At 42.4% G+C, this 27,439-nt stretch overlaps 1 protein-coding gene across 1 annotated transcript; it reads left to right on the top strand.

The window, feature by feature from the left end:
- The first annotated feature begins 245 nt into the window (after positions 1-245).
- myo7ab (myosin VIIAb) lies at positions 246-25,601 on the top strand. Its single transcript, XM_076980183.1, has 49 exons — positions 246-289; positions 431-508; positions 4,897-4,959; positions 5,124-5,237; positions 5,342-5,494; positions 6,815-6,999; positions 7,231-7,352; positions 7,929-8,071; positions 8,261-8,374; positions 8,475-8,628; positions 8,729-8,805; positions 9,411-9,530; positions 9,693-9,835; positions 9,962-10,172; positions 11,193-11,328; positions 11,473-11,579; positions 12,911-13,048; positions 13,137-13,295; positions 13,462-13,554; positions 13,721-13,815; positions 13,899-13,983; positions 14,071-14,289; positions 14,497-14,814; positions 14,951-15,154; positions 15,344-15,520; positions 15,677-15,766; positions 15,892-16,019; positions 16,120-16,246; positions 16,348-16,467; positions 16,579-16,752; positions 16,922-17,149; positions 17,398-17,568; positions 19,030-19,147; positions 19,246-19,372; positions 19,614-19,783; positions 19,980-20,167; positions 20,335-20,459; positions 20,693-20,850; positions 20,949-21,102; positions 21,232-21,387; positions 21,480-21,585; positions 22,256-22,369; positions 22,684-22,771; positions 22,876-22,982; positions 23,069-23,254; positions 23,382-23,498; positions 23,641-23,724; positions 23,800-23,919; positions 24,096-25,601. The coding sequence occupies exons 3-49, from the start codon at positions 4,942-4,944 to the stop codon at positions 24,186-24,188; spliced, it is 6,534 nt and encodes a 2,177-aa protein (XP_076836298.1). The 5' UTR covers positions 246-289; positions 431-508; positions 4,897-4,941; the 3' UTR covers positions 24,189-25,601.
- The last annotated feature ends 1,838 nt before the right edge of the window (positions 25,602-27,439 follow it).

Below are 27,439 nucleotides of genomic sequence, written 5' to 3'. Positions count from 1 at the left end.
GACACAAAACTTGACCTTTTCAGTGCACAATTTGAAAGTACAAAGAGAGAAACAGGAGGGGGTGGGGCGGGGAGGGTCAGGACGATGACGACCGCGGGACACATGTCCACCCCTCCTGGCTCAGCTGACCTGCAGACCTTTGCGTCAGCCGTCTGTCTCCTGAGGGGAGGCCCCCTTGTGTGTGTCCCCATAACCCCGCCCCCCTCCCAGCAGGGTCTTGAGTGTGAATGAGGGAGAGAGACTGTGTCACGGCTCTGCGGCTGACTGCCCGGCGTCTCTCCACAGGCAGGTAGTCACAGCTAGCAACTACACATACATAGAGAGGGAGTCACCGACAGGAGTTACATACACGTGTACTCTTTCACAGCCTGCTGAAATCTGTTTCTCATTCTTTTTTTCCCCTCCTCTTTGCACATGCACCTGAGCCTAGCCAGGGGACATACCTAAAGGAGAAAAAGGAAGGAGGAAAAAAAGAAAGAAAAGAGGTGTATTTCTCTGTCGCTGAGAGGTAAGTAGACTTTCATACATGGAGCTTAACTGCTTGAGGGCACCACATGGTCTCTTGGGACTTTTCTCAAAGCCTCTTATGGTTATGTTTGCTCTAACACACTGCACGATAGACTTCTGAAATCTACCCTTTGCTGCCTCAGAAATACGGTATGCGTATTTGTTTGGTAGTTTGACTGACCTGCTGGTGTGTGATGGCTGAATGACAGTGAAAAATACTCTGTATCTGTGCTGTGCTGATCTTCCTTAACCCATCTCAAGCCCCCATCCACCCTCTAGGATTGATTCCTTTTGTTACACAAGGCTGCAGTGTATTTCAGAACACGACCAGGCCAGACTTCAGATTAGAAAAAAAAAAAACTGCAATAAAAAATTGCAGTCACTTAGTTTGGAGTTTAAAGTTTGAAATCCCACAACGCTTTGCACTCAAGCCCAACCCATCTTATGGTTCAGAGGAGAGAGTGATCCACTAGGAGACACTTTGCTGTCCTGGTGTAGATTTTGCATGAGCAGGCCTTCACCCCCCTGGGAGATTCTGAAATGGAGGACCAAAATCACCACGCTGTCTTCCCAGCTCATGACACTTTCTGAAATCTTAGCTACAGCAGTTTGGAGCAACACAAAATATGGACACCTTTAGCAAACCTTGGAGAGTAGCGGGGGTTCTGGTGTCAGGCACTGAACATATGTCATATCTGTTATGTGCATTGTATGTAGTCATCACCATTAATTTTGTATATCACTTCTTCATCCAAATGACCTTTTTTTGCAGTTCAAATTAAAAGCTTTCTAAGAAGTCCCAGAGCAGAGAAACATTCATCCCGTAACTGCAGTTTTTAGGACAAGCCTTGCATTTTTTAAATATCTTTCCCAGCCCAATGCCAGATTATCCTCCTGATACCCAGTGCCATAACCAACACAAGACAGCTCAAGCTCTGTGCCTGTGCTACCTTCTCTAACTAGTAAAACCTGTTCCATTAACACTGTTATTTTAACCCAAATTAAAGTAAACCTCAATTTATTGCTAATTCTTGGAATCTCAGTAAACAGAACTTAGAACATTTTATGTTTTTGTAAGTAAGTTTTGTAAGATTTAATAACCAATTACCACCGAAAAGGTTAAGAAAATAGTGAACTCGTATAACAATACAGTTTGGGTGGTCATGCAGTTATTCTTGATAAATGCCAAGTCTGTGAAAATCAATGGAGCAAGCTTGCATTGAATCTTTCTAATACCTTACAGTATACAGAAATAGTCTGAACCTTGTTTCAGTTTTTCATCCACCACAGTTGATTGCATGTGAAGGCTTTAAAATCCCCAGTCTAATGAAATGAAATGTGCCATATTTGTCAATTGTGATTTTTTACACCCCAATCGAAATTTGTCCTCCGCTTTTAACCCATCTGTGCAGTCAGAACACACACACACACACTAGTGATTACTAGGGGGCTGTGGATCACACGTACCCAGAGCGGTACATGTATAATTTTCAGTCAGCAGCAATTTCTAAATGGAGATTCGACTGCCCTTTTTGCTTTTAGATTTAAAGTAAAGTTAGCAAACATTTATTCAAATTTTAATGTCTTTCTTATTCTCTCTCAGTATTGAACTGAACATCCATTAAAGTTTTTTATAGCAAGAAGCATTAGCATTAATTCACTATGTTTAAGAACTGACACTGACACACACTTCTAGATGCTTCTGGAAGGCTTGTATACGACTGGTTGGTGAAATGATGATCACTGGGATCTAGCTGTAGGCCTCTCTTGGCCAATGTGGTGCAAGGATGCTGGCAACCTTGGCTTTGACTTAGATTAGCTGCTCACTAGTGGGTGTGCAGCTTGGTCTGGATAACTGCTGTTTATGGGTAAGCTGCTGTTTGCAAACTAAATATCAGTATGTGAAGCATATATTAGCAGAGTACTCAAGCTACAATTAACAATAGGTTCGAGTATTAATAAAAACAAATTTTAAAAAGACCATGACTAAACATTCTCTGAGGTTTTAATAATGATGTTCAAATATAATCTTTCCAAAAAATCTGAGATCTGCAAAGCACAAGCTAATCTTCTTACTGGCCATACTGTTACGACAGCATGACACACCATATGTCTGTGTCCCAAACTGCTGTCTTCCAGGTTTACAATGCACTGAGCTTCTTTGAGAGGAACAAACTCCTTGAAATCTCAGCTTACTTAACAATATTCAAACCTTGCACTTTCATTTTCCTGTACCATGGAAATCACATATTAAAACCAGTAACATGCAAGTAGGGCCACGTGGCAATTAGGCATATTATATATAGAGAAATTTATATTTAGAGAAAATAAAACAAACCAAAAAAATCCCTAACCATTGAAAAGCTGTCGTACTGGGTCGTAGCTATCACACTGGGTTAGGGTTAGGGTTAAGGTTAGGGTCAGGGTCTGTGTGTCCAGGACTCCTTTCCCCTGGGTGGGTTAGGGTTTATAGTCCTAACACTCTGTGTTGAGGACTCTTATACCCTAACCAGTGGACACATTACGACAGGGTCAAAGAGAGCAGCGTGCATATACACTCTCCCAACAGTCTTGGACATGTGACTGTACTGTGCTACTCCTGCTTGTCCCACTAATGCCTGTCACAGCTAAAAGCAGAGCAATGGTTACTTTGGTTTCATCTCGGGCTGTCTAGGACAGCAAGTAGTTGTTCCATTTATCAAAATGAATTAAATATATACTACACAGCTATGCAAGTAAGACCTGGTGCTGATTCTCTTCTTAATGTTCAGGTTTTCTGCTAATCTGCTAATCCCCCAATGCCTAGAAGAAAACAAAAGTTTATTTCCCAAAGGGTTGAGAAAGTGTTGTTGGAGCTCTTAACAGCCCCCATGATGCACTGCAGTGCCACATCTGTATACCTGAGCTGTCGCTCTGACCCAGCCAGACTGCGAGCCATTTACAGACACTGCGGGCAAGTAGCGAAGCTGTGTAGCACAAAAATCCTGATTAGCTTCACTTAGACATGTGAGAACAACTAGTTCTCTCTGTCACGGAGTGGGGCAACCACATCTCATTGCTTTCACACTCCAAAATCCATTAATTTCTTTTTGGCATTTTGCTTGCAGTAGCTACTTTGTGGAGCAATGGGGTGGCTCATGCTAACACACAGACTACTAGCCTATTAGCCTGTTAATGTCTCCATTGAGAGAAGTAATTTATTGCTTCTGCCAGTTCTTACCTCTGTGAATCTGAAATGCACTATACATTGTGAATATATTAATGACAATTCTCATGGGATTAGAGGATCTGGTTGGGTGAGACCAGTGTTATTGCTGTATCGCATTACACATTGGTTTGCAAGTGACGGAGAGTAGGCCAGTAATTGTCTTTAGTGCCAAGGCATGTAAAGTAATGTAACATAATGTATTGTAAACATCTCAGGTGTATTTAGATTCAGGAATTTGCTATGTAGCATTTGATCTATCCAAAATTTTGTCATTGATCCTGCTCTCAGGCGCAATTGTTCTTTTCTTGCATGGGTCATTTGAAATTTGCTAGGAAATTGGCTTAATTTCATGGCAGCTGAGTCTGAACATGTTGGAGATTTCAGCCTTTTGTGTTAATAAGGGCTGCTGAACTAACAATCATCTTGTCTAAATACATTGCCAGGTTTGCATGGGTTACCATGGTTTCTCTCTAGGGGTCTTGGAATAAAACATAATTTGAGTAGATGAAGAGAGAGGAGTAATATAATAAAATCTATGAAGCATTGTGCCATTGGTATAGAATATTTTATGGAGTCACCATGTCAGATAGTAATGAATATATGACCCCCAAAGGAAGAATCCTGTCATGTGGTGCATAACAACAACTACAAACATTTCATTTGTGGATTCAGAAATATTCACACCCAAGCTAGGCTACTCCTACTAGATACAGCAGTAATCCGTTACACTAATGGACTTTGAAAAGAATATGTATGCTAGGAGCAGAAATCTTCAGTAATTTAGATTTAATTCCATCTCATTAAAGCAGCGTCATTTTAGGATGTTTTATTGCAAGAGATATGGTTATTGTTATGCCATCCGTGCACCGAGATTAATGCTCTATTTGATGCTGTACAAGTTTGTTTTAGTCAGACACATGTACCTTTCTGACATGTTTTTGTCTGTTGAAAAAACACATTAGTTTTTAGCAAACTGGAAAACTGGTTTTGTTTGTGCTCTTTTATCTGTTTGTTTTATTCTCGTCTGTAGATCAATGCATTTGTGTTGCTCTTCTCTCCTGTGCTGATACTTATCATGGGCAAACAATGTCACCTACAGATAAATGTACTATTTCAACATTATTGCTTGCATTCTATCTGCATTTCCTTTTTCTTATTCATGAATTCTGCACTTCATACAGGCTTTTTGCATGCTGTCTTCTAATGTCAAGAGGTAAACCAGAACCATGGTCATCTTGCAGCAGGTAGGATTCTCTTTACAGACTCAAACTCATCTACATGTGCCAAATCACACCAAATGACTATCCAAACAATAACGAGTCCCAGAGTCAGAAAGTTCAATTTATGAGCCAGAAATTGTTGAGATGTTGGGTAGATGTGTCAATTTTTTAACTGGGTGTCCCAACAGGGGGACTATGTCTGGTTGGATTTCAAGACCCGTCAGGAGTTTGACATTCCAATTGGAGCTGTGGTCAAGCTTTGTGACTCGGGACAGATTCAGGTCTTGGATGATGAGGGTCATGTGAGTTTTTGAGCAACACAATACCAAACGCAATGCCTGAGGCCACCTTGCTTTTACCTAGTTAGTTAACTAGGTAACTAGGAGTTAACTGTCCTTCTGTGCAGGAACACTGGGTCTGTCCCCAGGATGCAGCCCACATCAAGCCCATGCACCCCACCTCCATTCAAGGCGTGGAGGACATGATTCACCTTGGAGACCTGAACGAGGCCGGGATCCTCAGGAACCTCTTTGTCCGCTACAATGAGAAAGAAATATATGTGAGTTTCTATTCCAGTCTTATTTTTCTCCTGTGTTAAATCAAATATGACAACTCAGTTTGAGCCTTTGTTTATTGAAAGATTATACTGTTTAATCCCCTGATATTTAAATAACATGAGGGCAGTTCGGAGCACTGAACACTGTACCAGGAAGCTTTTTCACAAAATTAGCCTTTTGTTTCAGTGTCCCATCAATTCATGTTTATTCTATGGTATTTTAAGTCCATGATATAATTAGGTTCTAAATTCTCATGCATGCAGATTTCATAAACAACTGAATTGGAATACAGTTTACAAGTTCTGCTGTACTGAACATCATTTGAGTACATCAGAATGTGTTTATTATTGATGTTGTGCAAACATGTGGTTAACATCATCAAACCTATAAATACACAGCAACTAGACTCATTCACAACTAGAACTCATTCACTTATTCAGACAGCTGTTCAATTAACACCTGCAGTATGAATTAATTCATACGGTTTATTGCAATATCATCACACTGGGTGTTAATTAAACACATTGTTTTTTTCCTGTGTAGATATGTGCCACGCACTGTACCAAAAAAATGAGGCATTAAACATTCCATACTGAGTCTGAGTAGAGCCTTCCAGTCAGAGATTTTCTGAAGGATTTGTTCTGACCTCTTAAAGGAGATTTGTTTAGTCAGTATTGCCAGGGAGTATGCTCAGATCAAACTGCTCTGCTAAAATCTGACATTTTCTCTTGGCACATCAACAAATCCTGTCAGCCATTTTCACCACTTGAATACACAATGATGTGGGATCTGTCAGAGAACTTAGAGCTGAGAAATCAGCTGACATTCATCTTACAATAAGGGATTTGGTGTATGACGTCTGACCCAAACTATACTTTCTGTAAAAATACTGTTATTTTGTGACATATCTCACATTACTAAGTATGAGTTGTTCAGTAGACAAATTCTTTAGGTATGGTCCCCTCTCTGTATGTACAGTATATGTTCACATATCTAATATGTAATAGCCCAAATACCTGGATGGACTGTCACTGAGTCTCATAACACTTTACTTATGTTGTATGCTTTAACAGGTCATGTCCCAGTGTATATTAAATAGGATATAGGATAGGATGGTATGTGCATTATAGGGGATAGGATACATAGGATATAGTATGTGCAATTGTAACAGATTGATTACCCTCAAATATTGATAACTGTCTAACTATGTGATTATGAAAAGTAGGTTCCATGATAAAATAAATCACTGTTTAGATTACCACAACCATATAATAGCCATAACGTTATTATATCAGCAGTTGTTTACCTCTTCGGCTGTGCAGACGTACACGGGGTCAATCCTGGTGGCGGTGAACCCCTACCAGCTGCTTCCCATTTACACAGCGGACCATATCCGCCTCTACACCAGGAAGAAGATTGGAGAAATGCCTCCCCACATCTTCAGCATTGCTGACAACTGTTACTACAACATGCAGAGGAACCAGAAGGACCCGTGCTGCATCATCAGGTACCTGCCTGTGTGTGTGTGTGTGTGTGTGTGTGTGTGTGTGTGTGTGTGTGTGTGTGTGTGTGTGTGTGTGTGTGTGTGTGTGTGCGCGTGCGCGTGCGCGCGTGCGTGCGTGCGTGCGTGCGTGCGTGTGTGTGTGCGTGCGTGCGTGCGTGTGCGTGCGTGTGTGTGTGTGTGTGCTCTGTTCAGACCATGTCTTTAGACCACTGTGTGGTGACGTGTGTCCCGCAGTGGTGAGTCTGGGGCAGGGAAGACTGAGAGCACCAAACTCATCCTGCAGTTCCTGGCTGCAGTAAGTGGGCAGCACTCCTGGATCGAACAGCAGGTTCTGGAGGCCAACCCCATCCTAGAAGGTCAGTGAGATCATTCCACATTGTTCATCTGAACAGGGGTTCTGAGGACTCTCTCAGCAAGTGTGCCAGGCCACTTGCGTTTCTGTGTAAAAGGATCGCAGCCACATGATGGAGCTTTATTCAGAGATTTGCTCTTGCCTTCCAATGTGCACAGAGCTCTTGATAATAGACTTCATTCCTGTGGGAAGAGATTCGTCTACAGTGCTGAGCAGAATTCGGCAGGCTTCAGTTCCCAGTAGACCTGCCATCTAACCTGCAGGGAGAGTTACTTCACAAAACCATTTTTTCTTTCTTCTTCAGAGCCTAATTTCCAAACTCAACTGAACTTGAGTACAGTTCAAAGATACAGTTATTATTTGAACCAAACTTCATAGTCTTTACAGTCTAACTTGTTTACATTCTGGTGGGAACACATTTTTAATCATATCCCAAGTAATCAATATCTTCGTATATATTGCTAATCTTCAAGCAGCTAATGCATCTGTTGCCTTAAGCAAACTATTTAATCTGTTACTGTATATGAGAGTTCTTTTGTGCATAAATTCAGTTATAAAGAAATTACTTCTGTTCTTTCAGCATTTGGAAATGCTAAGACTGTACGCAATGACAACTCAAGTCGGTTTGGGAAATACATCGATATTTACTTCAACCAGAGAGGAGCCATTGAAGGTGCAAAGATAGAACAGTACCTGCTTGAGAAGTCCAGAGTGTGCAGACAGGTAAGAGAAGCAGACTCAAGACTCTGGCCAATCAGGTCGCACTGCATGTCTCTGCATGGCTTACAATACCTTTTACGTCACAGAAATATTAATATACCTTCTGACAGGGAGTCCTGTTTATGGCAACGTCCTGGTCTGCATCTGTAGACAGAGATTGCTTTGAAGATCAAAAAGGCTGTTTCTTTGCAGGCTCCACATGAGAGGAACTACCACATATTCTACTGCATGCTGGACGGCATGATCGCAGACCAGAAGAAGAAGCTGGGACTAGGCCTGGCCTCAGACTACACATATCTGACCATGGTGAGAGACCGAATAAGCATAATACTCACAAAATACTAGTGATGTAAGCCGTATTCATAATCAATAATCAATATTCAATGTTTTTTTGGGTGTTCCCTAGGGACGCTGTACCATGTGTGATGGGAGAAATGACATGAAGGAATACTCCAGCATCCTGTCGGCCATGAAGGTCCTGATGTTTACAGATACTGAGAACTGGGAGATTTTCAAACTGCTGGCAGCCATTCTGCACATGGGCAACATGTGCTTTGAACGTAAGCCACGAGAGAACGGACCAAAAGATGCAGCCGTGACAGTCATGAGTTCCACAGCCAACGCGATGCACTGACACGTGCGTTATTCCTCTCTCCATAGCAAGGATGTTTAAAAACCTGGATGCCTGCATGGTGGGGTCCACGCCGGCCCTGGCTACAGCCGCAGCTCTGCTGGAGGTGAGGGGGGGCATTTCCACGAGGGCTTGGTGCGACTCTCAGAGTGTAAGAGCGTGAGGACACAATACTACTTAAGCCACTGCATCTGAGCTTAGCTGCTGCTATGGCAGTGAGTGACTCGGAACGGTTGAAATATATTTCACATCACCTGTTTCTGTCAATCAGCTGGCACCAGCTTGCAGGGGGGCTTGGCTGATTCTTTTCTGTTTTTCCCCCTTGCTGTCTTTTCCCTGATTTCTCTCATTAACCTGGTGGGAGGGTGTTATCAGTGCTGTTAGAGGAGGGAGTGGAGGGGTGCTGGAGATAAATACAGTGATTATGGAGCCTCAGACGGTGTTATCGGTGTGAGCGAGCAGCATGGCCACAGTCTTCTCTCTGGCTGCCTGCAGCACGCTGCTGCTTTGTCTTAGTGCTGTACCTCAAGCTCACAGCCAGCCTCAGGAAAGTTGGGCTTCAAAGAAAACCCTGTGCATTTGCAGAATGTAGTGGTGTATCTGCCCCCTGGTGGAGAAATTCAAAATTTTATGATAACTTAGGAGAATATGTACCATTTCAGAACCAAACTGAAAACTAGGTTGAAATGGTGAAATGGTTGATTTCTGTAGGTTGACCCTCAAGCTGTCATGATGTGTCTGACCTCTCGTACCCTCATCACTCGAGGAGAGAGCGTGTCTATGCCTCTCAGCGTGGACCAGGGACTAGATGTACGGGATGCTTTTGTCAAGGTTTGAAAGTTTCAGACTTCTACTGAAAATATTTAAACTCTAAACACTTCTTGTCTTTTAGGCAAAATGCTGGTTCCACATACTGAGTTTTTTGCCTTTTTTATTGTTAATAATGACGGCTCATACGCAACGTGTTACATGATAGCTAATAATATTTTGCAGGGAATATATGGAAGGATGTTTGTGTGGATAGTGGACAAAATCAATGCTGCCATCTGCAGAGTTCTTTCTACTGAAGACAGAGTTAACTGCAGATCTATAGGTCTGCTTGACATCTTTGGATTTGAGAATTTTACCATCAACAGGTTCATGATTCTGCCTAAGAACATATTCACATAAATTTCATTTATTTGTATTTGTATAGTCAGCGTTTGTAGCTACGTGATTGACCTTTGAGCTTTTATCACTGTGTCTTCCTTGTTTTTCCCCAGTTTTGAACAGTTATGCATCAACTTCGCTAATGAGAACCTGCAGCAGTTCTTCGTACAGCACGTCTTCAAACTGGAGCAGCAGGAATACAACCTGGAGAACATCATCTGGCAGCATCTCAACTTCACCGACAACCAGGACGCCCTGGACATGATCGCCAACAAGCCCATGAACATCATCTCCCTTATTGATGAAGAGAGCAAGTTCCCCAAGGTAACTACACCAGGGACATGGAGATAACCATTGAAAGACTAACATGTCAATAGCAAACCTAGAGTTGATCGTATTTCACCTAGGAGAAAACCACATAGAGGCTTGGCTCCCTGTGTTGTGGTGTGTGGGGAATAAGCTGGCTTATATCTGATTAAGCTCATTCTGACTAAGCTGTCTCGCATGTATGAATGAGTGATCTGTGATGAACAAAACCTCCTAGGGCTGTGTAGACTGGGGAAAGGCCTGTGTAGACTGGGGAAAGGCCTGTGTAGACTGGGGAAAGGGCTGTGTAGACTGGGGAAAGGGCTGTGTAGACTGGGGAAAGGGCTGTGTAGACTGGGGAAAGGCCTGTGTAGACTGGGAAAAGGGCTGTGTAGACTGGGGAAAGGCCTGTGTAGACTGGGGAAGGGGCTGTGTAGACTGGGGAAAGGGCTGTGTAGACTGGGAAAAGGGCTGTGTAGACTGGGGAAAGGGCTGTGTAGACTGGGGAAAGGGCTGTGTAGACTGGGGAAAGGCCTGTGTAGACTGGGGAAAGGGCTGTGTAGACTGGGGAAAGGGCTGTGTAGACTGGGGAAGGGGCTGTGTAGACTGGGGAAAGGCCTGTGTAGACTGGGAAAAGGGCTGTGTAGACTGGGGAAAGGGCTGTGTAGACTGGGGAAAGGGCTGTGTAGACTGGGGAAAGGCCTGTGTAGACTGGGAAAAGGGCTGTGTAGACTGGGGAAAGGCCTGTGTAGACTGGGGAAGGGGCTGTGTAGACTGGGGAAAGGCCTGTGTAGACTGGGAAAAGGGCTGTGTAGACTGGGGAAAGGGCTGTGTAGACTGGGGAAAGGGCTGTGTAGACTGGGGAAAGGCCTGTGTAGACTGGGGAAAGGGCTGTGTAGACTGGGGAAAGGGCTGTGTAGACTGGGGAAAGGCCTGTGTAGACTGGGGAAAGGGCTGTGTAGACTGGGGAAAGGCCTGTGTAGACTGGGGAAGGGGCTGTGTAGACTGCATAGATGTGAGCACCTGCTTTGTTTGTAGGGAACGGATGCTACCATGCTGAACAAACTAAACTCCCAGCACAAATTCAACATCAACTACATTCCTCCCAAACATATTCATGAGACTCAGTTTGGCATCCAGCACTTTGCTGGTGCGGTCCACTACCAATCCAAAGGTATCTCATATACAAGAATTAATCTGTCTTTTTTGTATTGTTGTACAAAACATTATACAACAGACAAGTATCTAAGCCAAATTATCCTTATTGTCTACAATTGAGATGAACAGCATCACTTAAATCTATTTGTCTTTTTAACAGGATTTCTAGAGAAGAACAGAGACAGTCTCCACAGTGACATCATCCAGCTGGTGCACTCCTCCAGAAACAAGTTCATCAAGCAGATCTTTCAGACTGATGTTGCTATGGTGATGCTCTTCTATAATAATAAATTCATATTTATCTCTAATCAATATGCCCACATATATTCCACTGGACAGACACATCACTCAGTTTCAAATAGTCAGGAATGCATTTGTCTGCTATTAAGTTGCATATTAAAAGCTCAAAGACCCAAGAGTTGTTGGGCATGTACATTTGTATTGTTTTTTAGAATATCTCTGGACATTCTGTGATGTGATTGTGAGATTTTGATAATTTTCTCTAACTTTGTAATATGATATTATACTTTATTTTCTCTGTGCTAATGGTCACAGGCCATATCTTGGCTAACACATCTTCTTTTCTCTGTGTGATGCTAGCCTAATCTTTCTTGGCTGAGATTTGTTCTATTCTGTCTTGTCTTATACCAGTCTTCTCTCTCTCTCTCTCTCTCTCTCTCTCTCTCTCTCTCTCTCTCTCTCTCTCTCTCTCTCTCTCTCTCTCTCTCTCTCTCTCTCTCACTCTCTCCCTCTGTTTGTCTGGCTCTGTCTCTCTCTGTCTAATTCCTGGATTCAGTTTCTCTGCCCACCACATCCTCTCATGAGGTAATCAATCTTCAGTGTCCGTCCCTCAAAGTCTCCTGTCCTCAGTGTTCACAGTGAATGTCTCTGCCCCATTAACCAGTGTTCTCTCAGCAGTCTCTCTCCCAAAACACATTCCTGCGGTTCTTTTCTCAGTGGAAACCATTTCTGGTAGAGTAGTAAGTTTCAACACAGAGTAATTTAATAGATCTAACAGTGGCATTATATGGGGTAATGAGTTCTGGGAAAATGTTAGTCATCAAAAAAAATAAAAAAATAAAAATCAAAAGAAAGACACTTTAGTTTCTGGTTAAATATAGCTTTTTTTCACTGGGGCTCTGCAGTAATTTGAGGCTCTCTGTGAGGGAGAAACTTGGCTTTCCTGATTCCATGGAAGGCTGCAGAGGGAAAAAGCCTTTTTTCTTTTTTTAAATTCTCCACCGATGTATTTTTCTCATTATTTAGACCCAAAGCTCAGAAAGTGAGTGTGAGAGGTAGACAACGGAGAATCTCTTTGGGACCAATGAAAATTTCAAAACAAGACAGGAGTTTGAATAAGAGGGCAAGAAAGCATGAAAGGATTAGATATGAAAGTGGGGTTGTAGAACGTTGGAAGGATTGGAGAACAGCAATTGTTGAGGTGAAAATATAAATCCTTCGACTTAGAATGTACACTATTTGTATTTGTGACTTATGCATATGTATGTGTATTGGTAATCTCTGTGAATTTGACACTCATGTTTGAAGTGTGCATGTGTGTGTGTGTGTGTGTGTGTGTGTGTGTGTGTGCTTGCTAGGGAATGGAGACTAGGAAGCGTTCTCTGACCTTGAGCAGTCAGTTTAAGCGCTCTCTGGAGCTGCTGATGAGAACTCTGGGTGCATGTGAGCCTTTCTTCGTACGCTGCATCAAACCCAACGAGCTCAAGAGGCCAATGGTGGGTCGGACAGCCTTTCACCGTCTGTGACTGACTGTGTATGTTTACCACAGTGTAGTAAGTCCCCGTTTCTTTCCTCCTCCTGAAGCTGTTTGACAGAGCGCTATGCGTTCGGCAGTTGCGGTATTCTGGAATGATGGAGACCATCCAGATCCGCAGGACTGGGTATCCTATACGCTACACCTTTGCAGAATTTGTGGACCGTTACAGGGTTCTCATGCCCGGAGTGAAACCAGCCTGTCTACAGGTGGGTCAGTACCATAGCAGTACTAACTGGCACAAGCTATACTTCAAAAGCTGCTGCTCAAAAGTTGCAGTTAACAAACAATCTATGCTGTATGTTTGTAAGTCATAATGGGTATTTGAAGTATTGTCTTAGCTTTATTATGTGACTAATCTTAAGCATTTTATAGAAGAATCTACGTGGTACATGCCAAAGCATCGCAAAGTCAGCGCTGGGCCAAAACAATGACTGGCAAATGGGGAAAACAAAGATATTTCTCAAGGTTGGATTTTCCAAACTTTTTTTTCATGCATTATTACATAAGGATTGGCACAGTCATTCCAATCTGGACACCGAAAAGCTGATTCTTAAAACATTCCTAAAGAAAGAAAGTCTTTCTGAGAGTGGGAACAGAGTGTGAATGTTTCTTTGGTCTCCTTATACTTTAGGATTACCATGACATGCAGCTGGAGATTGAGAGAGACAAGACCATCACAGAAAAGGTTGTTCTCATTCAGAAAACAGTGCGTGGAAAGAAGATCAGGTAATGTCCAGAGGCACTGGGGATGATGGATGGTGGAGACCTTTAGAACGCATTGGAATCTGGGTGGTGACTTTTACCTCCAGGGCCAACTTCTTGAAGGTCAGGAGGTCAGCTATTCTAATCCAGACACTGTGGAGAAGCTACATCTGTAGAAAGAACTACAGAGTGGTATGTGCTCTTTTCCCATTACATTAAATTTCTTTTTTGCAATTATTTGCATATAAACAACAGTGAGAAAACATGCCTGTTTTTCAGATGCTTGCAGGCTTCTTGCGACTTCAGGCCCTGTACCGGTCCCGCAAGCATTACTTAGCATACCGGGAGACCAGGTCCCGCGTCATTATGCTGCAGTGCCGGTCCCGTGGCTTCCTGGTGAGACGGACATTCTGGAAGCGCTTAAATGCCATTCGCATGATCCAGGCACACGTGCGGGGCATGATCGCACGCAGACACTGCAGGAGCCTCAGACTGGAGGTACAGTTCAAGACAAATGCAAGATTGTTAGCTAAAATTAAAAATAAAAGTGCCGAACACTGTAAAATTTGTTTATTTTCTTCTTGACCCTTCCTCGCTTGTTGCTTGTATGACTGCACATGGATCTGGGTGCGTGTGTGCACGTACCTGCATGTGTGCGTGTGCGTGTGTGTGTGTGTGCGTGTGTGTGTGTGTGTGTTCGAGCAGAGGGAGTGTCGTCTGGAGGCTGAGCGGCAGCGCCTCACTGAGGAAGAGAGGCTGAAGTGCAGGATGACGGCACGCGGGGCCCGGGCTGAGGCTGAGCGCAAGCACCAGGAACGTCTGGCCCGGCTGGCATGCGAACGTGAGGAGAGAGAGCAGGCAGAGCGCTCGCAGGCACGCAGGAAGAAGGAGCTCGTCGAGCAGATGGAACAGGCCAAACGGGAGCCTGTTAGCCATTCCGACATGGTGGACAAGATGTTTGGATTTCTGGACAATCCTCACTCCCTCCCGAACTTGGAGGGCGAGGCACCCGCAGGATTTGAGGTTGAGAACTGGAGGCATCTTAAGAAATCCTTAATAAATACTTAATAAATACTTGTGCCCACTGTAGTCTGTGTTAGATCTATTTTATAAAAACAATTAAACCTGAGACTATGTAATAATGTTTTATGTGTAATAGGATCTAGAACATATTCCCAGTGATCTTGACGATGACTCCATGGATGAGGCTCTCCCTCTTCCTCATGAGGAACAAGAGGATCTGTCTGAGTACAAGTTTGCAAAGTTTGCTGCTACTTACTTCCAAGGAAACACAACACACACATATGTGCGTCGACCACTGAAACATCCATTGCTTTTCCATGAGGATGAAGGTGACCAGCTGGTGAGAAATCATTTATTTTATTTACTAAAACCTTTCATCTAGAAACTCAGACTTATATACTTTCATTTTGATGAAGTCACTTAGAAGATGTTGGACCTAAATTATGTTAGTCTCATTCATAATCTAAAATGTTAAGCTTTGACACAACATATTGTAGCCATAGAAACTTCTTGTACATCTTGTGTGTAGGCAGCACTGGCTGTGTGGATTACTATACTGAGGTTTATGGGAGACCTACCAGAGCCTAAATATCAGATCAGCATCAGTGACGGCAGTGAGAAGATCCCTGTCATGACCAAGATCTACGAGACACTGGGCAAGAGGAGCTACAGGGCAGAGCTGCAGGCCCTGCAGGACGAGGAAGAGGTGATAACCAGGCAGACTGAGGAGAATGCAACAGAAATGGGATCATTTGTTGCTGAAGGACTTTAATGGGAACTGGGAGCAATGATTTGAATACAACACAAACCTCACTTTCATTTTCCACACTGCCTGAAAATTGCTTATTTGGTTTTTTTTCAGAGTTCCATTACTGACAGCCAAAAGCGGAACACCATCAGACACAAGCTGGTGTCTCTCACGCTTAAAAAGAAATCAAAAATCACAGAGGAGGTGAGAACACTCACTTGTTGAGCAGCTCCAGGGACTTCATCTGAGGAGTTTAAACTTTCCTCAGGTGTTCGTTTTACTGACAAGCATAGAAAATACCAATAGCACAGTTTGTCCTTCTGTGTTAGATGACCAGACGGCTGGCCGACGGGGACGACGGTCTACAGGGAAACAGGATGCTGGAGAACCGGCCTACTTCCAACCTGGAAAAACTTCACTTCATCGTGGGCAACGGGATTTTACGCACCGCCCTGAGGTCATTGAATAGATCGATGAGTTCTTTTTAGAGGTGGTGTAGCTTCTAATGTGTCTTAGCCCAGAACATTGCAGCACCTCAATGTTCATGTCTTGAACAGAGATGAGATCTACTGTCAGATCTGCAAGCAGCTGACCCAGAATCCGTCCAAAAGCAGCCAAGCCCGTGGCTGGATCCTGCTCTCGCTCTGTGTGGGTTGCTTTGCCCCATCTGAGAAATTTGCCAAAGTGAGAATCCTTCCTATTTAGACATATTAAAACCAAAACAGAATGCTTAAAGCCCCAAGCTATTGTGACATTCACTCTCCTTTTCCTGTTTGCTTTCTCAGTATCTGCGGACGTTTATTAATTCTGGGCCTCTTGGCTATGCCCCATACTGCGAGGAAAGACTGAGACGCACATTTGTGAACGAGACCAGAACTCAGCCTCCCTCCTGGCTCGAGCTACAGGTGCTGCCATCGTTAACTCCATTACAACCCTCCCTGTAGCCATTAGCCTGGTCTGTTAAACAAGTCACTGGAATTCGATGGATTTAGATGGATCCTTCTCTCTTCCTTCAGGCCACTAAATCCAAGAAGCCCATCATGTTGCCAGTGACCTTTATGGATGGTACTACTAAGACTCTTCTGGCAGACTCTGCCACAACAGCTAAAGAGCTGTGTAATGCTCTGGCAGATAAGATCTGTCTACGGGATCGTTTTGGCTTCTCTCTCTACATTGCTCTGTTCGATAAGGTACGTTCTTCCCACTATTAAGGACATCTTCTTTCCAGTTAGGACATCCTTAGTTTTGTTACAACAATTCTACAATATCTATGCCTTTTCATTAATTATATGTGTATATAAGAAATGGTGACTTATTATATAAATACAAGCCAAGGTGAAAACATAAACTGCCCCACAGGTGTCATCCCTGGGCAGTGGGAAGGACCATGTGATGGATGCAGTGTCACAGTGTGAACAGTATGCCAAAGAGCAGGGTGCTCAGGAGCGCAACGCCCCCTGGAGGCTGTTTTTCAGGAAAGAGATCTTCACGCCCTGGCACAACCCTGCTGATGACAGCGTGGCCACTAACCTCATCTACCAGCAGATTGTCCGTGGGGTCAAGTTTGGGGAGTACTGCTGTGATAGGGTGGGAAACCATTAAATTTGGAATGCTATAATTTTTGCTACCTTGTATGTGAAGTCAGTAAGGAGTGTCCCTACATCATAATGATACAAGACTCTGTGTGTGTGTGTGTGTGTGTGTGTGTGTGTGTGTGTGTGTGTGTGTGTGTGTGTGTGTGCGCGTGTGTGTGTGTGTGTATCTGTGTGTGTGTGTGTGTGTGTGTGTGTGTGTGTGTGTGTGTGTGTGTGTGTGTGTGTGTGTGTGTGTATCAGGAGGAAGACCTGGCTGAGCTGGCCTCTCAGCAGTACTATGTAGACTATGGGCCGATAATTGTACATGATCGCCTTCTTAACCTGATCCACTCCTACATCCCAGAGCGGGACATCACCTCCACCAGAACCATGGATAAGTGGGCCCAGGCCATCATAGCCGCTCATAAAAAGGTATCTCCTAATCAAAACAAATGTACCGAAGAGGCAATAAATTACTATTATGGTTGGAAACATTAATAAATGTATCTCCTGATCCATGCAATGTCAAAGGGGTTTTTATTTGGAACAGAAGTAATTCACACATCTTGTGAGCATTTGCTGATAGGATTAAAGTAATTGTTTACATTTTCGTGTCTTAAAGGTCAGTAGTGGTGTAATGTTCTTGGCGTATCTGTTTCTAACCCTGATCTGCAGGTGTCTCAAAAGGTATCTGCAAGTGTCACTGTGTTCTCAAGGGCATCTGGGCCATTAGGCCTGTATTCTGCCGATTTTGCTACTCACTGCTATTAAAGTCTCACATGACCATGACTTCCTGTCTAATCTCTGGTTGTGCCAAGGGCAGCGGTCTCATCATGATCCGTCCCCTTCACACTGTACATGGTGTAATGGGCTGCAGTCAGAGTTTAGACTTGGTCCCAGTCACCATGGTGTGGTCTCAGGTTCTCTGTCATTAGGCTAATTTATATTGTGACATTGCCTGGACGATTTTTAAACACAGAGTAAATCATTTTATTAAGGCACAGCAATGTAAATAACTTACTGTTTGAAATCACTAAACAGATATGCTGCGGTATGACCAGGTTTGTCTTGTTTTACCTCCTATAGAACAGAATTAATATCAACCTCTGCTAATTAGGAGGTATGATTTAATTGCTATTAGTGCTATAATTGCTATAATTCAATTTTTTAGAAGAATTATTGGATACTGATTAAACTTTTGGTAGTTCAGGCTACTTAACTGCAGATTATCCAGGTAGTAACCCTACTCCTATTGCCCTAGACAATACTGCTATTAATATTGTGACGATCACACACACATTCACATGCAGGTACACACAGTGTCAGGAACAAAAGGAAGTAAAGGAAAGATAGACGAATATATTGCGTTAAATAAACCTAAAAAACAATTGTATTTCTGTCTGCAAATTTACCAATTTTCAAGAGTTTATTTAAATTTTAGTTCTGCTACTGATGGCTGGAATTGTACCTCCAGTCTGAGGCATTTGCAAAGTATTGTGATGATCTCTCTCTCTCTCTCTCTCTCTCTCTCTCTCTCTCTCTCTCTCTCTCTCTCTCTTTCTCTCTCACACACACACACACACACACACACACATAGTACTAATTCTCACAACTGAAATGAAAGAGCATGGTGAGGTTTGACTGATGATCACTGCAGCAACATTAATTTTGTGTTCCCGCTATCAAGGGGAAGGCAGAATTATTTACCCCTTTGCTTCCCATGGGCTAAGGAGAGACATGAATATTTAATGAGGCTGGAGATTTATATTATAGATGGTTTAATGGCCTGTTATTTCATGTACTTATTATAGCTCATGCATATGAACTGTTCTGCAGAGGTCTGCTAGTGTCCAAGGCTACACTATCATGCTATTGGCTGTTTAACATCTATAGGGAATCTACACACAGAAGAGGTTTGAGCAAGAAAGAGTGAAAGAGGACGTGGTGGAATTTGCTCGCTTCAAGTGGCCGATGCTTTTCTCACGCTTCTATGAGGCCTTTAAGTTCTCAGGTATGGTTACTGTGGCAACTCTCATGTTATGGCGTATGTCTTGCTAATGTCTTATTAGGATTGTCCTTGTGCTCACGGTCCACGTTGTACACACACAGGGCCCAGTCTGCCGAAGAACGATGTGATAGTGGCAGTGAACTGGACTGGAGTTTACGTTATGGACGAACAAGAGCAGGTCCTCCTGGAAGTCTCGTTCCCTGAGATCACTACAGTGTCCTGCAGCAGGTCCAGTGATCCAGGAGACCTCTTCACAGAACCACTGCACAGGACATGAGCGTTCTAATAACTACACCACTGTTTAACTGATATATTTTAAGAAAAAAAAAATCTTCACAGTTAAAGGGACTACAAGTATCTGTGTATCCATGACATTGACGCATATATTCCACTTGCTTGACTTTGACTACTTATCTGTATGAATATGAGGTGAATGAAGACTTTGTTTCTTGTCTGTTCCTATCTACAGAGGCTGCAAACTCCAGGGCCAGAGTTTCACACTAGCCACCATTAAAGGAGACGAATATACTTTTACCTCCAACAATGCCGAGGACATTCATGACCTGGTCATCACCTTCCTGGATGGCCTGCGCAAGAGATCTAAGTTTGTGGTGGCTCTTGTGGACAGCCATAACCCTGGTGAGTTGTAAAGGGACAGAATTTGCTTTTCTGAAAACCTGGACCATAGTCAGAATGAGTATGCTCAGCCTATCTAGAAGATGTTCATAAAGAAATCAGGAGGAGCTTGCGTGGTGTATTCTATTTCTTTTTCCTGGGCAAAACCCTTCTGCCCTTTAATGGCTGGCTCTGTTGTTTCGTGTGGGTGGTTCTGCAGCTGGGCATGAGACGTTTTTGAGTTTCTCAAAAGGAGATCTGATGCTGCTGGACGAACACACAGGAGAACATGTACTGAACTCCGGCTGGGCCAGTGGGGTCAACGACAGAACCAAGAAGAGAGGAGGCTTCTCTGCAGACAGCGTCTATGTGCTGCCCACTGTCACCAGACCACATTATGATATTGTGGTGAGGCTGCTAGCTTTTTTGTGTGTAACAATTCCTAAATTTAATTTAAAAGATAACGGTTAAGGACCACTCAAGCCCCGGTGATGTTACATTTCTGCATGTTGGGGAGAGGATAATTACAAGCCCTGCATCCTCTATCCTGAATCACTTGTTTATGTTAATTTCAGGCCCTGGTAACTGTATCTCAAAGCCAGCATAAGGACTCTATAAATCTGTCACAGCTGAACATGACAGAGCCTGAAGAGAGAGTAAAGCCGTACACTCTAGAGGAGTTCTCATATGGTCACTTTAGGTATGTAAGCTGTCATACCTACTTCCTTTTTCATTATTCAACTGAACATATGGCAGCCAACGTACCCTATGTGTGGTGATACCATTCACTCATCATACGTTGGCCGAGGGTGACGGTTATGTCATGATCACCTTGACATGTTCCTCCACATTTCTGTCTGCCCTTAAAAACCAGCACCAACATGTTTTGTGTCGCCCCTTTTGCCCTGATTGGTGCACCCTCTGTGGGTCCAGACCTCCTCCTAAGAGTACTCTGAGTCGGGTGATGACCGCTAAAGGCCGAGGCAAGAACGGGCTGTGGTGCTGCACCAGAGAGCTTCTCAAACAGCCACTGCTGAAAAAACTTCTTAACCATCAGGAGCTCTCGCAGACCGCCTGCTCCGCCTTCACCGATATCCTTCACGTGCTCACTCAGCTCTGTGTCCTTCACTGTCCTTTAACCATTGGCCGATGCCATTTATGCATTTGATACTTGACTTCAATCCTGCACCCGTCATGAAGTACATGGGAGACCACCCGTCTAAGAGAGCATGCACAGTCAATGAGCTCACCGATCAGATCTTTGAGGGAGCTCTGAAAGCGGAGACACTGAAAGATGAGGTCTTCTGCCAGATCATGAAGCAGCTCACCGAGAACCATGTGAAGTAAGTGGCGTCTTTTAGTTAACGCTGTACCTGCACCACTGTTCCGAGTCATTATTGTGAAGAACTAATTCACCCATCTTCCCTGATCGCTTACTTACTTAGCTGAGCCCATGTGTTTGACACATGCAGGTGCAGTGAGGAGAAGGGCTGGGAGTTACTGTGGCTTTGCACTGGCCTCTTTCCACCCAGTAACATCCTCCTCCCGCACGTGCAGAAGTTTCTGCAGTCCAGAAAACACCATCCACTGGCCCCGGACTGCATGCAGAGGCTGCAGAAAGCCCTGCGGTAAACACATTCAGTTACATGCTTGACCATCCATTGTGATAGCTCACAACATGGTGCATGTGTACAAGACATTTTGTCTTCTGGTCTGTCAGAAATGGCTCAAGGAAGTACCCTCCTCACCTGGTGGAAGTTGAAGCCATCCAGCACAAAACCACGCAGATCTTTCACAAAGTATACTTCCCCGATGACTCAGATGAGGTAGGGACTACCATGAACTTCACAGCATGTTCTTTAACACCCCCTACATTACTCATCTCACCCAAATTCAATTACAAAGTGGCTAATTTTTGGGCGTCCATCCACTGCCTTTTTGGTTTGATTAATTTCTATTGGCTCTTCTGGGCCCCTAGGTAAAGTAATAGGCTCTCTCATACGCCTGTGCAGGCCCGTAATTGTTAATGTGTAAGCTGGCAGGACCAGTGCTCTGTTTGGCTCAAGAATGATCAGTTTACCTCATTTCAGTAGGAGAATTATAGAGTAGTGATGTTCATGAAGGGGAGTGGGGAATGGAGAAATAAATACATAATGAGGACTAACAGAAAGGTAATGGTTGAAACCAAATATGAAAAACTGCGTACATACAGAGCTGCATAATATCTATACTGTATTCTTCTGGTTGTTTAATCCATCATATGCTGAACCCCTGCAACATTCATGACATACTTTATAAAAGACTAAGTAAGTGTCCATGCCGTGATTAGCCATTTTCTCATTTGGAGGATACTGGGAAGAGTCTGCTAATAACACGTTTGACTAAACCCTCAGTACAAATCAGTTAAAAAACAGCAAACCTGAGATAGATCTCCAGTTGTGTTTCCTCTGACCGCAGTCTGATAACATGCCTCTCTAAAGTACACATTTATTCCAGGCTTTTGAGGTGGAGTCAAGTACAAAGGCCAAAGACTTCTGTCTAAACATCTCTGGCAGAATGCTGCTGAAATCTTCAGAAGGCTTCAGCTTATTTGTCAAGATATCTGATAAGGTAGAAGAAACCTCCTATTAAACAGCGCTTTCAGTGTGGGGGTTTATTCATGACCTCCTGTTAGTGTAAGTGAACCTCTCGGACAAGAGTTAGATTATTTTAATGTAATAAGCACTATTGAGGGATTATTGAATGGAAAAGGGAGAGATTCCTAATTCAGCAGTCTTATGTTTTCTTTTTGAACTACAGTTGATGAGAGCATGACCTGTAACTATGAGTTAACTATGTTATGAGTTTACAATGTCTTTCAGAGATTAAATCATGTGTGCACTGTATGTTCTAGTGAGTATTCTGCACCACTTGGGTTTTCTCAGGTCATCAGTGTGCCAGATGGAGATTTCTTTTTTGACTTTGTTCGACATCTCACTGACTGGATCAAAAAAGCCAGGCCTATAATAGATGGTAAGAATATTGTATGTACATGTACAAATTTGCTATCGACACATATTTTATCAGACACCTTTTGAGTAAAGGAAGGTATGAATAATAAACATATTGTGTTACAGGCACAGGGCCTTCACTGACATATCAGGTGTATTTCATGAAAAAACTGTGGACCAGTACAGTGCCAGGCCAAGACTCAATGGCAGACTCCATCTTTCACTACTACCAGGTGAAAAAAAGGATCAACTGTTTGTGTTGACACTATCTATTTGATCCTGGTTTACCTGTCTGTGTAATATGCTTCCCCTGGTTCAGGAGCTTCCCAAATATCTACGTGGTTACCACCAGTGCAGTCGTGAGGAGGTCTTCCAGCTGGCCGCTCTCATTTACCGGGTTAAGTTTGAAGAGGACAAGTCCCAGTTCATCTCCATCCCCAAGATGCTAAAGGAGCTCCTCCCTCGAGATCTGATTGGACAGCTCTCAGCTGATGACTGGAAACGAGTAAGGAAGACAGAATGTTGCACACGGTGTCAACTCACTGTAAATAAGACCATGTCAAATATAAGCACAGCTCATTCACCAGAAGGGAACAGTGCTTGAGAACTCCACAATTGTCTTTTCTTGGCAGTCCATCGTGGTACATTTCAACAGACATGCAGGAAAAACCCGGGAAGACGCCAAACTCATGTTCCTAAACATTATTTACAAGTGGCCCACTTTTGGATCAGCCTTTTTTGAAGTCAAAGTTTGTTATACAATAACATTTTTATCTTAACTACATAAAGATTGCCATACATTTTTCAATACAGATTAACAGATTTTTGTGTTTATGTCTGTAACACTTGGTACTGATTCAGTGAAAGAAAACTTTTACTTCTTTGTTACAGCAAGCCACAGATCCCAATTTCCCAGAGATCCTACTGATAGCTATCAACAAACATGGGGTTAGTCTTATAGACCCCAGAACAAAGGTAGGACTGTGCTCATTCAAGGAATCCAGGAGATGTGTTCCTGCCTCTTTTTCTCATCAACCCTCCTCTCTGCAGGATATTCTGATAACACATCCCTTCAACAAAATCTCTAACTGGAGTAGTGGGAACACGTATTTCCACATTACAATTGGTAACCTGGTGAGAGGAAGCAAGCTGCTCTGTGAAACATCACTGGTGAGTCACAGAAGCAGCAGTCACAGTCCCATATGGAGAGCACTGATTGATTGATTGATTGATTGAATGATTGATTGAATATTTTATCTTGGTCACAATAACACAACCACCAAAAACAAAATTTTCTACTCTACCAAAAAGAGTTCTGAAGTCTTTTTTTTATTGATTGATAACAGGGCTACAAAATGGATGACCTTCTGACCTCTTACATCAGTCAGAAGTTAACTACCATGACAAAACATCACAGTTCCCATGGAAACAGCAAGTAATCCATGGTGTGAAGTTTAAGACATAATTGTTCATTATGCACTGCTATTCAACAACTCATTCTGACCACTGAACACTGAAAAGTATTTCTTTTTCTTATTCATGTGTAAGAATATAAGCTTAAGCTTAATATAAGTGTTTAAGCATTTGTAGTTGTAGTTTATAGTTATTCCGACATTCTGCCAAATAGCGATATAACCCTGAGTTGAGGTGTCAAATGAGGCACAACACACACCACCGGAGGGAGGCGTGGCCAAAGCTAATACAAGAACAAAGGTGATGGCGCGTCATGAACCACGCGGATGGCTACCGACAGGGTGATGACCCCGTGACAATACTATTTATTTACTAAGTTACAATGCAATCGTTATGCCATTAAAATGCACTATACAACTGTTTGAAAATGTATTAACTACATAGGTTTAATCTATTACATAGGAATACATCTAAATGAGAGTACATGTAAGACACATTTAGTCCTCATTTCAATGTAATCAGTGCCTTTTGAGCAATACATAATGCATCATCATCAAGCAAAAGTTTTTTTTTCTAGAACATTGTGATTTTAATTTCCCCAGTGCACAAGGATTCAGTACACTGTGTAGATGTATACCTCAGTTGCACTTGACTCTTGTTTCAACTGCATTCTTAAGTCAAAAAGGGTTCTGAACTATCCCTAAAGCTATATTTACTGTATGATAAAAATACATATTTCTGGACAGAGGTTGCAAGACATGTTATAACAGAGGTTACAAATCTTTTCCCATGTAAATGATTGATCAAAAAATTGCAAACAGAAATATATATTTGGAGAAACAATCAAGCCACTGCAGTTCTGAATCTTTAGATTTTGATCAGTGTATTTATTAAGTTACCTATACGAACACACATGTAGTAGATTTTAATTGGAAGTAGTTTTGAATGAGGTTACTTGTATTGTACAATCTTGTAATTTTCTAAGGATGAAGTTTTGTCTGTTTTGTAAAGACATCTATAAAATGTAAGATTAAGACATTTCAGCTACTATGTACAAAGCAATGGACACAGACGTATAATCTTAATGGCAGACTGTGCACACTAGACCATAGAAAGTGCTCGTATGAAAAAGAGGCTGAAGTCTGCACTACACAGAGGCTGAAGTCTGCACTACACAGAGGATGAAGTCTGCACTACACAGAGGCTGAAGTAAGCATGTATTGTATTAAGCATGTAACACACACTGCATTAGGGAATCTGTTTGTGTTTAGGGAGAAAAAATATCCTTTAGTTCCTGATAATGCAAGTAACATGACAGGACTATGATTACATGATTAGATTATATTGGATAAGAGAGTATGTGATGGATGTACCTTGAAATCCAACTCCTGTATTACACTGTTACATAATAAACGAATAAAAATGATAAATCATCAACATTTACATACTACATACAGAATTTCCATTCACAGACTATGCAAAATATTTATTCTCTACCTCAATTAATTTTCACTATAAAACATGCATGGTGTTGTCAACAGAAGAAACAAACATTTTGATGCACCGTGTGACTACGAGGGGAAGCCAGCACACCTGACTCCCCCATCTGAAATGTTAACAACTTATGTTAATAACCTGCATATGTGTAACAACAGCTGGGATATGGAGTGAAGTTGCTTCATCGGGAGCTAACTGTGTTCAGAACAGTGAAGTGAGAATTAATAAGGGTTGTCAGAGTGGACACCCATGCACCAGGTACAGACAACGTCCACTACCCACATGTAGGTTTGATGGTCAGAGTAGATTACTTCCTGAAATCATACACATAGAGGCCACCATTCAAATAAAATACTTTTCAAAACAGTACATAAAGAATTCCAGTTCAACTGTGTATGTGCATGTCATTCGAAGATGATTCGTTGGGCACAGGGTATCACACAAATCGCCATATTACATATCCTAAAAACAGTTTTGCAAAAAATAATATGCTACTTCATTAAGATGTTACATTCTCATCCAAAAGCTCTTAACTGGGCAGTTTTGGAATTTAAACAGGAAGCGTAATTTCACAACAATTAATGACATGCACCAATTTGCTCACAGACTAGAAAAAGCCTCAAGTCCTCAACCAGCCAAAGAACCACTAATCACACTCGTGTTCCACTCTGAATGCAACACGTTAGAGATGTGAGATCTGCCCCATACACACACCAATATGGCCATCTGCCTCAGTGATTTAGCCAAACATCTCAAACCTCAAACCATACTAAATGACAGTCAGTACAGTGCTATAAGTTACAGATTCCATTGAGACAAAGAATAGAAAGAAAACAACATGACATATTTTGTAGGATAGGAAACAATATTGGTATGCACACGTGCCTTTCACGATCTGACACATAAATCTAGCAGCCAAGCCCAGGTAGTCACTAGAATGACTCCTCCCAACAAGCATGGTGCTATGACATATGGAAAAAAACAGAGTAAGGAATTTCTAGAGTAGCTTCAAATATGGAGGTTTTACAGAATCTATCACAGAGTGTACATGTGAATGTTATTAAAGCAAGCACACGTTTTCCATAGATTTCGCTGTAGCCACAATGAAAAATACCAGTCACTAAAATCTGAGGAAACCATCTGATATAAGTAATATTTAAGTAGCATGTTTAAAATAACAATAATAGTACTAAAAAACTAAATTGGCATTGTAAAGTATGAGCCCGATGTGAATATTGTGTCTGTGACACACGACCACCGACTACAAAACATTCATTATCACAGATTTTGACTGATATTGTTCATGGTTTATTTTTAGGACAATATTCTTTTACTATTTCTTCATTTGTATATGCATGGTATGATGTAACAAGAAAACGTAATGAAGCCCTGTCTTGTGTGTTATCAAAATCATGAACTAAAACCAGTTGCATCACTTATATTTTTAAAGCTAAATTAAATATGGATGACAATATTAACAATAAAGGCTACGTAGCCTGAGTAGAGTAACCAATGTTTTGATCATTTTTGACAATTGCAAACTCATCTGCAAACACAAGGTGTAAAATAAGAAACATGGGCTAATGTTCAGTGTCTCACTGCACAATCCCATTCTCAAGATCACAAAGTGCACTTTGTAATCCAGGCTACCTGCTATTAGACGAAAAAATGTGACTTTCCTTTCGTTTATTATTTATTTGTCTGCGCTTACGTAATCGTTCGTCGCCTGCGTACACGCGCGCGCGCACACTGTAGTCCATACTGAATGACGTGAAAAGCA

The sequence above is a fragment of the Brachyhypopomus gauderio genome, chromosome 18 (genome assembly GCF_052324685.1).
Source record: "Brachyhypopomus gauderio isolate BG-103 chromosome 18, BGAUD_0.2, whole genome shotgun sequence".
NCBI lineage: Eukaryota > Metazoa > Chordata > Actinopteri > Gymnotiformes > Hypopomidae > Brachyhypopomus > Brachyhypopomus gauderio.
This window is presented reverse-complemented; position numbering and strand designations above follow the sequence as displayed.

Excerpts from the sequence above, each read along its gene's own strand:
- myo7ab (XM_076980183.1), top strand. Across the intron at positions 13,296-13,461 it reads TGAAACCAGCCTGTCTACAG|AAGAATCTACGTGGTACATG; the intron begins GTGGGTCAGTAC and ends AGCATTTTATAG. Across the intron at positions 19,784-19,979 it reads TGTGGACAGCCATAACCCTG|CTGGGCATGAGACGTTTTTG; the intron begins GTGAGTTGTAAA and ends GTGGTTCTGCAG.